Genomic DNA, 11,082 nt, shown 5'->3' on the forward strand with positions numbered 1-11,082 from the left:
ACGACGCGTCTCACCGGGCCCTATACGAGCTCCTCGTGGTAAGTTTCTCCTGCATATTAGCCAAATCATGCATGTAATGTTCGTTTCATTACTAACTAATATGACTAACTCGTGAAAATAATATGTGTAGTCCGTGTGCCAGAGCAACGGTCAGACCCCTTCGCCGATGCCCCAGATTGGTATAGCACCCACGGTGAGTTTCATTTTAATGGTCATTAGTTACTAGTATTCACATTTGAGTTGCATCATGCTAATGAGACATTGCAAATGATCTTTGGTGCAGCATGCCTCCCGACAAGCATCAACCGATCCTTCTCCGTCTGGCACTGGCGCAACCCTGACCAGTCCTTCACCTCCATGATGATGGTATGTTTTCCCAAGTGTTTTGCTTAACAAATGCATACTTAGCTTAAGAAATGACCTATTTAGCTCCAAAATGACCTATACTTAGCTTATTTTTCTCGAAAATGACATAATAACCTTACTTAGCTCCAAAATGACATATTTTACCTAGGAGATAGCTATAAAATGACCTATACTTAGCATTTTTTCCTCCAAAATGACTTAATATGCTTAGTTAGCTAAAAATGGCATAACTACATAGGATAGCTCAATAATGATCTATACTTAGCTGAGCTAGTTCATTTATGACATAATTAGCTTACTTAGGTAAAAATGGCAAAATAACATTGGTTTAGCTCCAAATTATCTTATAATTAGTTTATTTTTCTCCAAAATGACAAAATAACCTTACCTAGCTCCAAAATGGGCGATTTTAACTAGGATAGCTCTAAAATGACCTACACTTACCATTTCATCCTCCAAAATGAATAAATATGCTTAGTTAGCTCAAAAATGGCATAACTATCGAGGTTAGCTCAAAAATGACCTATACTTAGCTTCTTTAGTTCATTTATGACATACTTAGCATACTTAAGTAAAAATGGCATAATAACCTTGGTTTAGCTCCAACCTGTCATATCATTAGTTTATTTTCCTCCAAAATGACAAAATAACCTTACCTAGCTCCAAAATGACCGATTTTAACTAGGATAACTCTAAAATGACCTACACTTACCATTTTGTCCTCCAAAATGAATAAATATGCTTAGTTAGCTCAAAAATGGCATAACTACCTAGGTTAGGAAAAAATGACCTATACTTAGCTTCTTTAGTTCATTTATGACATAGTTAGCATACTTAGGTCAAAATGGCATAATAATCTTGGTTACCTCCAAAATGACATATACTTAGCTTATTTTCCTCGAAAGTTACATAATAACCTTACTAAGCTTCAAAATGACATATTTACCTAGCTTAGCTCTAAAATGACCTACACTTAGCATTTTTACCTAGCTTAGCTAAAAATGGCATAATTACCTAGGTTACCTTAGTTAGAAGAAGATAAAGAAGAGGAGAAAAAGAAAGAGAAGAAAAATTCTTCTTCTACTACTTCTTCTTCTAGTCTTCTTCTTCTTTCCCAATTTGCAAATTTGCTTAGATCACGGAAGCTTGCATTGATGGAGTCTACTCTTGTCCTTGTCCTTCCTTTTTGTTTTGATTTTGTAGGATGAACAATGTGAAACTTCCTACCTATATATGTATGTTTGGATGAAACCATTGTATGCTTGTTGTTGGATATATGTTGGCTATATATATGTTGGATATGGACTTTTGAGTTGTTATGTATATGTGTTGGATGATCATATCCATATGGCAGGGATATGTATGCTTGTTGAAAGTATTTTCAAATGTGTGTATATATATGTATATATATATATATGAAATTGATTGAATTTAAGGAAAAAAACAGGGGCAATACAGGCACTTTGCCATCTGCTGGCAGATGGCAAATAACTTTGCATTCTTTGTCGTCTGCCAGCAGACGGCTTAGAAAGCCATGTGGCAACTACCTGGGGGGCACCTAGGCTGGCCTATTTGGCCACTTTGTCATCTGCTGGCAGACGGCAAAGATGCAAAGTTCTTTGCTGTCTACCAGCAGACGGAAAAGCACGTCGTTAACCCCTTAACGGACCTAAGCCTAACCTGTGTCGTCCATGCCCTTTGCCGTCAGCTGGCTGGCGGTAAAGGCATTTGCATCTTTGTCGTCTGCCAGCAGACGGCAAAGTGCCCTTTGTCGTAGTTCGTTCAGCCGGACGTCGTGTCGTCTGCTGACTGACGGCAAAGGCCTTTGCCGTCCACCAGGCATGCCTTTGTCGTCAGCCATGGCAGACGGCAAGTGCCTGATTCCTATAGTGAGTTACTATTCCTTTTGCAAATGCATTTAAGCATCACTATAACATAAGCATCTTCCAATGCTTGGTATATCATTATTTTCAGTCTAACATTCAAGGCAAATAATACTTACTGGAGTTCAACACGTTATAGGCATACACAATCATTGTTCACAATACATAGTGGAGTTCAAATGCACAATCCATCATTTTCTCACAAAAGGATGAATATCATAACTACTAGGTACATAAATATCCAGAGTTCACAATTACTAGAACCATACATTACACAACCACAATTCTAAGTTACTAGGTCATTACACAGTCATCCTTCCCAAAAGGTCTGCAATGCCCACTAATCTCACTTCATCTTGTTCAGTTCTGTAAGATGGCCTGGATCCCCTTGATCTTCTCCTTGAGCTTCTCCTCTGCCTTCATGAGCTCAATAATCTTAATCTCTAGCATGTACTTCTCTTCATTATGCTTTTCCTTTCCCTTCAGCAGATCAGCAACCTGAAGCTTCAACTCTAGCTTCTCTTGGGTGAGCTTCTCCTCAAACTTTGTGAACTCTGCATTCTTCAACTCCAAATTCATCCTAGCCTCACTCAGCAATTCCTTCTCTTTCATATTCTTTAACTTTAAGTTCTGAATGACAGTTGCTTGAGCACTTGTCAGGTTGCACAGGAGTTCATACTTCTGATTAAGCTTCTCTGTAACTGCATCTTTATTTGCCATTTCTGCCTTCATACCAGCCACCAATTCAACTCTGCATTGGTGCAGATATGTGATGTTGGACTGCAGATAACTGAAATCCACAACCCTATCCTCCTGCATATCCACAAGTTGATGCACATCTTTCACTAACTTGTCATAGTCTGCATCCAGCTTGTTATTTTCTTCTGTCAAATGGTGAATAGTTAAAGCACTTTCAAGATTATCATTCACCCTAGCAGACTTGCTCTCTTCAACCATTGACCAAAGCTTCAACAATGCATTCTCCATTGTTGGGGGGCACTGCTCATCAACCCACTGAACAAACCCACGATTATGACCTTCCTGGAAAAATAACAAGGGCAAAATTTAGTACAATACAGCTACTATGAGTAGTAAGCAACAGTTAGTTCATGGCAGTAGCTAATGTTGGTACTGACCAACACTGAATTTGCACAACCATGTGCTAAGCAACAGGAGCACATTGTAAGATAACTTAATGTAATCCTACAATGGGTGATCAGTATATATTTAGTTGAGTAACACTCCATTCAACTTAGCATGTGCTAAGCAACAGGAGCATATATTTAGCAGAATGACCAACTTAGAATTGACCATTAATACAATGGAATCCTACAATGTGCACTGCCATTGAACTACTTTGCCATATATCACTAACAATTGGAACATAGACATCACTGAATCAAGGTTATCAAACCAGACTACATTAGCCTAGCTAAATACACTACATTAGCATGTAGCAACAAACTAGCTAATGAGAGTACCTACCGTCAGTAGTAAGAAACAATTACTTATTGGGAGTAACACATCAGCTAATGGAGGGGCTAATGTGAGTACTAAGCAACACTGCATTTGGAAACAAGTATAAAGAAATAGCATATGCACACAACAGGAGCATATATTTAGCAAAATTGGACTCCACTAAACTTAATATTGAGCATTCCTACAATGAGCACTACAGTAGGGCATACATGACTAACAAATTTACCATAGACATAACTGAATCACACTTAGCAAACAAGACTCTGCCACTTTCAATGAACACATCCTGTGCATAATCAATAAGGCAAGAAAAATACCAGCTCTACACATGCTAAGAACCTTCTCCCAGTGTATGTTCCTTCAAATGCAACAAGCCTCTCTGATGGCTTCTCATGCTTGTCATAGAACGACATCAGATCTAGCTCAAGGCCCTTGTAATCCGGGTCCTCAAGTGAGAAAGGCACCTACCGAAGCAAAATCAAAGTTACCATCATGTGCAGAGGACGAGGACGAAGCAAATCAAACGAAATCCTCACACCAAAGACCACCTACATAGAAAGATTCCCAAATTTTCTAAACCTAACCCTAACCCTAGATCCAATGGAGTAACTGACCTGGTTGAGCCCATCGATGGAGGTTTCGGATACATGTACGGGAGGCTTGAGTTGTCATCGCTGCTCTCGTCCTCCAAAACCATGGCCGCGGAGGCATGGTGGGGCGGCCGGCGGGGGCGGCCGCAGGCGACGGCGAGGGAGAGAGCAGGAAGAAGAAGGCAGAGCAAAGAGGGGAATGAGCGGCAACTGGCTCGGGCCGCACCAGCCGTGCCTAAACGGTGCGACCCAGCCTCGTTCGAGTCAGCGCGCGGGCACGCGCTCACTTTGCTAGCGTGGCACTTGAGGGCGGGCCCAACCGATCAGATTCACTATCAATACGTATAAACCAGCGTTTTAGCCTATTTTGCAACACCTCGCCCCAAAGTTGGTACTAACACATAAAAATTACTAATCTTGGTACCAATCTGCTTCCAATGCCCCAATTGTGGTACTTATGTACAATTTACTCTAGTCAAACCCCTAAATCCCCACATATCCCAAAACACCATTTGGTTCTAGTGTATTTGACATGTTTCATCCCCATATTTCCCCACAAATCCCCAAACTCTAGTGCATGTTTCTCAGTACCCAATACACTACCCCTACCTATTGGATTGGGGATAAATGGGGATTTGAAGGGATTGGGTGAAGGTTGGGGTTTCACCCAATCCCTGTGGGGATTATCCCCCCCCCCCCAATCCCCTCAAAAACCCTAGTACCAAACAAGGCCTAAGTTATTGTGTATTACTAGTAGAACGCCTGTACGTTGCCAATAAGATGCTATCCATGGACCTAAAATAACCGAGAACTATGTCGTCTCAACTAATACACATTTTTTTGACAATTCGTTAACATGCATCATACTATCAAACAGAACAATATGTTATTGAAAAATAAAAATATGTTATTGAAACGAACCAGTAGTTAAATGGTTAGGATAATGGTGGTATCCATCCATGTGTGAGTGCATGAGTGTGTTGGTGGTGTGCGGACACTATTATTTGTATCTATTTGAACTTTTATCAAGGCATAGAACAATTTCATATCAAGAGTACTATTGTGCCATCAAGTGTGATCAACACTACTACTGTTGATTTCACTACTACTCGTTGAGAGCTTGCTTTAGTGTCTGCAAACTGCTTTAGTGTTTATCTTGAGATGAAATTGTGGTTACTTCTTTCCTTTACTCACTAGTTGCAAGCTTGCTTTAGTGTTTATCTTCCTAGCTTGTTGTTAGTTGAGAGCTTGGCATATTGGTTGTTCATCTACCTGCATATCTAAGTAAACTATATTCTTGTTGTATCCTCTAAAATTGAAAAAAAGATTAAAAATTGTTACTCGCCTTTTCACCCCCTCCCCTCTACTCGACCATACTGATCCTTTCAGCGATGCTGTCATAGGTTGGGTTGGCGGTGGGCTGGGCTAGTCAGAGCTCCATGGAACCAGGCGGCTCGACCAAGAGTAGGTGGTGGCGGCAGCCTGAGAGGAAGGGAGGCGACGACGATGACGCGGCCTGGCAGCGCTTGGCGACTGCACTGCGAGGCAGGCCTACCAGTGTCCGACTAGCGTGCGGGCGCACTGTGGCACAACGATGGGTACGATTTTGGCCGATCAAACCTATTTAGTTAGTGCCTTTAGTACCTACATGATGGGAATTGTCTCTATCCCGGCCATGTGGTACCTGACAATGGAACCCAACTGTCAAATTTTGTGTCAAATGACTATAATTGATCGATCAATGCTTTTTGCAAATTGTAAACAAGATTGTGATGGATTTTTTTCAAAAAGGAAAAAAGGTAATGTGGTGGTTTTTTTGATTTAGGGTCCACAAATGGGTGGGTTTTTGCAATTTACTCGCTATAGCACCATAGCTATGAACCCCAATAAATTTATTGGAAGAGCTCTATCAGGGAAGTTTTTTGTTGCTCTGCTGGAGGTGCTCTGATGTCCCGTAGATGTGAACTTTGTTCCTTGCCTATGAAACCAAAAATTTAAGAGAAATACACTACATATTTGATGTGCCTGACAGCCCATCAAGATTATTACCCTTTCGTTTTACATGAGACCCATAGATAGGAGGGAATGCTGCTAGGAGTTGCATCTAAGCAAGCTTATCCGAAGGTAGTTGTCTGGTTCACCAGAATCTTAGAAGTATAGGAGTATAGAGACCAATGAACTTTATGAACTGGACTTGTGTGGTCTAGACGAAGAGAATAAGAGTTGCAACCTAACGCTCCTTAACACTTTGCACTAATGAAGCACAACTTGACTTATCAAACAAGTACTTCTACAATCTGGCATCAAGTAGGGCACAACTTGTCTAATTGACAGATGATGCTAGAATGGATGCCTGTTTCAGTTCATGCAAATCTACTTGGCTTGGCCCAAAGTGCGAAAATATCGGTGGACATAATAGTCTAAGGACCACAACAAATGTCGTTTGTCCGCGAGTGAACACCATGTTCCCTTTTTAGCGTTCGCTATAGCGATTGTTCACGTGAACCCTAAGCTGACTTATGAAGCACCAAGGAAAAAATGAGGTGGCCCACTTACCTCATTATTTTTAAAATGCTATAAAAATACAAAAAAAACAACGCATAAAAGGCAGACAAACAAAAATTTACAATTGCCATGCTAAAACTTTATAAAACTTCCATCCTCTAATTTAAAATTTAACCATGGTATATTTGAAAGCAAAATATGCCATGGTATCTACAAAAACTAAAATTGCCATGCTCTAACGTGCAAAAAAACATAATTGATTCGATGGCAACTTCAATAGGAAAAATGTTTTATCTAGATAAGTCCAATAATATTATCATGGTCCAAAGATGATGAAAAATTGTATAAGGCACGGAAAATTGTGAAGAGTCTAATTAGCAAAATTATCATGGTGTAAAGTTCTAAATAATTGCCATTGTCTAATTAATAAATTTTCCGAGGTCTAATTAATAAAATTATCATGATGTAAATAATAAATTACCATTGTATAATTAATTAAATTAACATGGTGTAAATGAGAAAAATTGCCATGGTCCAACTGAAATAATTGCCATTGTCTAATTAATAAATTTTCCAAGGTCTAATTAATAAAATTATCATGATGTAAATAACAAATTACGATTGCATAATTAATTAAATTGACAAGGTGTAAATGAGAAAAATTGCCATGGTCTAACTGAAAAAATTGGCACGGTCTAAATAGAATGAAATTGCCACGCAATCTACAAAAATTGCCCATGGTCTAAATAATTAAAATTATCATGGACTAATTTAAAAAATGCCCAACATCTAAATCATGAATTGCCATGCTACCTATAATAAAAATGCACAAAGAAAATGTTGTAAATTTCTCCTCTAAAAACATGAAAACTTTGAGATTTTTTAATGGGCACATGCCAAAAAATTAAAAAATGCATATGAAAAGTTTTGAAAATTGTTCTCCAAAAAACATGGCAGCTTTTTGGATTGTGTCGTGGGCACATGACAAAAATTAGGAATTCTGGATCTTTCAAAACATGGAAAACTTTTGAAAAATAATTCAACCGAGAATTTCAAAATGAAAATCGGATTCAAAACATCTTAGCCCGCCCCTCCTTCATTCAGGAGGTCACCGGATTGAGCCACCACTCACGCGCCTTTGCCATAATTTTTGTGTGGGGAGAATAAAGGAGGGGATGTTCGACAAGAAGCTGGTTATAGCAATCGATTCTGAGAACCGACGTAACAGCAGCCTTGCGTTGTGATTCGTGCCAGGATATCAAACGACAACCAACACAATTGCTGAGAGAATGTTATCATTTCCATAGTCTAAAGTATAATATTTGAATACACATGGTTCAAAATACAACTAGTGATAAAATACCATGTCCAAAAATTTCTACGATAATCCTCTATAACACTAAGCTCTCTAGTTTTAAAGAGCCCACATTCAATTGATATCTCCAATTATAATTGGGTCATCCGACTTTGACCGGATCAACAATTTCTTCAAGCTCTCTCATTCAAATATTTTATACTATACACTATGCTTCCTAATTTTTAAGGCTCACAATTAATTTTCTATAATCCTAATCTCCCTAGTTTTAAAGAGTCCATATTCAATTGAGGTCTCCAATTATAATTGGGTCATCCGATTTTGACCGGCTCAACAATTTCTTCAAGCTCTCTCATTCAATTATTTTATAATATACACTATGCTTCCTGATTTTTAACGCTCACATTTAATTGATGTATTCAATTTAAAATCATGACATCCGATTTTGACCGGGTCAACAATTTCTCGAGCTCTCCCATTCAATTTTTTTAATTCATTATGTTCTCTAATTTTGAAACTCTTTCATTCAATTGAGATATTTAATTTTGCATTTGGTTTACGATTTTGACCGGGCCAATGATTTTTCAAATCAACGAGCGACAACCAGCCTATAAAAACATATCAATCCCGAGCACCCTCCCAGCACCTAGAAAAAAGAAGCGTCGCCATGTGATATTGTAGCACCAATATGGTATATGCAACTACCGGTCCAAAAATTTCTTCACATAAATATAGGTTGGTTAGCGGATAACATAGAATCACACCACGAAAGGTGCACCAAATCAATGCATTATAAAAGAAACATGTTCTATTACTTCCCCGCCCACCAAACTAAATATTCAACCAATTCCAAAATATAAGGGGTATTAGTTTTTCAGAAAGTCAAATTTCTTTAACTTTGGTCAAGTTCAGAGCAAAACTATCGACATCCATAATATTAAACAAAATGACTATGAAAATTCATTTCATGACGAATTTAAAAATATTGATTCGATATTATGGATTTTGATAAATTTATCTATAAATTTGATCAAACTTAGAAGGTTTGTCTTTTTAGAAAAGTAATACACCTTATATTTTGAAATATAGTGTTTTTTTAAGAAATCCAACAACGCCAACGGCGCGGCAAAACGTGCGCAACCCTTTTAGTAGTAATACCATGTCTGAAAAGTAGCTTTTAGTGCCAATTGAAATCTAGCGCTCAAACTTGGAAATCCATCCTAATAATTGTTTTTTAGTTGGAACTCTTTTTTTTATGGAAAGTTGGAACTATTGAAATACATGGCACCAGTTCGATAATACTCGTAGTCCTTTTGTTTTTTGCGAGAAGATAAGACTCACAGTCCGTAGGTCAATATAAAGGCTGGTTATAGGAAGAATCGGAGCAGCAGCCTTGTTTGGAAGAGACAGCTACACCGGCAGCAACCAGGAAGACATCCTCTATCTGCTATCCCAAAGCTCACGGTATCTAATGCCCCTATCGCTATCATCTCTTCCTTGTTCTTGTTCCTATTTTCTTTCTTGTTAGATAGATATGTATGCCTTTATTATGTCTTTCCATTCTCTGGTAGAATTCCTCGCTTTCCAATAGACAAGAGTCACTGGGCGAGTTCTTTTTAATTATACTGCCCACCAACTCGTCGACCCGACATTTCTGCTCAACTCACCGGAAAATGGCCATGCCGATGCCGCCACCGCCGCCCGCAGGCATGCCTCCGATGGGGCCGATGGGGCCGATGGGACCGATGGGTCCGCCGCCGGCAGCCGACATGGCTGGGATGGGGACGATGCCAGTGATGCACGCGGCCTTCTTCTGGGGGCACCGAGCGCAGGTACTCTTCCGCGACTGGCCCGGAGACCGTGCCGGCGCAGGTATGTACGTCCTCTGCCTCTTCATCGTCCTCACGCTCGCCGCGCTCGTGGAGGCCCTCTCCGCGGCGTCGAGGGGGGTCTCCAGCCGCCGGCCGGCCGTGGTGCTGGCGCTCACGGGGCTCCACGCGGTGAAGATGGCGCTGGCCTACCTGGTGATGCTGGCTGTCATGTCGTTCAACGTCGGCGTCCTCCTCGCTGCCGTCGCCGGACACGCGATCGGGTTCCTCCTCGCGCGGAGCGCCGTGTTCCGCCAAGCGACTCCGGGTGACGCGCCACAGAACGGTGCTCTCGTTCCCTCGGAGGCTGAGCCCAAACCTTAAGCTGACATGATTAGATGCTGGAAATTGTTTTATTAAGACCCGGATGGATACTGAATATGAGAAGTATATGTACGGAGTACATTCTAGAAAATTACAAGATTATACTAGTACTCCTCCTCCTCCTTGGTTCGACATAACTTTATAAAAAACACAACCTGACGGAATTCTCAAATTTAATTTTTCAAACGAATTAGACCCCACATGGAGGTCTCTCCCTCATGATTGACAAGGATGAGGGTGAAGAGTCAACGCACACACATGATTTCGAAAAGTCCGGTGTTCTGATCCGCCTCCCGGAACAAGAGGCAGAAAGCTTCCGGAGATGCACCGACAACCGCGAGATCAATATCTATGTTTGAACTATGTTTAAAATTTGTATTATTAAGTGCAAACAATTTGTATTCGTGTGCACAAAACTATGTTTGGCCAAAATGATCGACACAAATGTCTTGAAAATAGGAGCTGTGGTTGCAAATAACAAGATTTGATGCCCGTTGTCCGCGGGCGCGTCTGCAGATATTATGTCTCGGATTAGCTACCTATGGTTGTAGATGCTCTTCTGTTTCTAATTGGGCACCAGATTCTATTCTTGATAAGCAGGCACCAGGTCGTACAATATGTTGAATATTGCTCCAGTGCGAGTTACATCTATAGTTGCACACTGTATCATAGTTTTGTGGAGTTCCTATGCTTCTGTAGATGGATTTTGTCGCTGCTTTTCAGAATTCATCAAATTTTCCACATGACGTATA

At 40.2% G+C, this 11,082-nt stretch overlaps 2 protein-coding genes across 3 annotated transcripts; one reads left to right on the plus strand and one right to left on the minus strand.

Annotated features, from left to right (window-relative positions):
• Positions 1-2,609: 2,609 nt before the first annotated feature.
• Positions 2,610-4,141, minus strand: LOC147984438 (uncharacterized). Its single transcript, XM_087539754.1, has 2 exons — positions 4,046-4,141; positions 2,610-3,290 (listed from the first exon to the last, which is right to left on the minus strand). Exons 1-2 carry the CDS (start codon positions 4,139-4,141, stop codon positions 2,610-2,612), a joined length of 777 nt encoding a protein of 258 aa, XP_087395880.1.
• Positions 4,142-9,462: 5,321 nt separating this feature from the next.
• Positions 9,463-10,437, plus strand: LOC125536566 (copper transporter 4-like). Of its 2 annotated transcripts, none has more exons than XM_048699801.2 (2): positions 9,463-9,602; positions 9,710-10,437. In XM_048699801.2, exon 2 carries the CDS (start codon positions 9,812-9,814, stop codon positions 10,328-10,330), a length of 519 nt encoding a protein of 172 aa, XP_048555758.2. In that variant the 5' UTR covers positions 9,463-9,602; positions 9,710-9,811; the 3' UTR covers positions 10,331-10,437. The 2 variants fall into 2 exon arrangements, with proteins under 2 accessions (XP_048555758.2, XP_048555759.2); XM_048699802.2 differs by having other exon boundaries at positions 9,525-9,602; positions 9,846-10,437.
• Positions 10,438-11,082: the final 645 nt, after the last annotated feature.

The sequence above is a fragment of the Triticum urartu genome, chromosome 2A, assembly GCF_056163025.1.
Source record: "Triticum urartu cultivar PI428250 chromosome 2A, HENAU_Tu73, whole genome shotgun sequence".
Taxonomy (NCBI): Eukaryota; Viridiplantae; Streptophyta; class Magnoliopsida; order Poales; family Poaceae; genus Triticum; species Triticum urartu.

Bases quoted from the DNA above. Each gene is read 5' to 3' on its own strand.
- LOC125536566 (XM_048699801.2), top strand. From the start codon at position 9,812: ATGGCCATGCCGATGCCGCCACCGCCGCCCGCAGGCATGCCTCCGATG.
- LOC147984438 (XM_087539754.1), bottom strand. From the start codon at position 4,141: ATGTCGTTCTATGACAAGCATGAGAAGCCATCAGAGAGGCTTGTTGCA. The intron at 3,291-4,045 runs GTATTTTTCTTG...TTATTTTTCCAG, and splicing joins TCTTAGCATGTGTAGAGCTG to GAAGGTCATAATCGTGGGTT.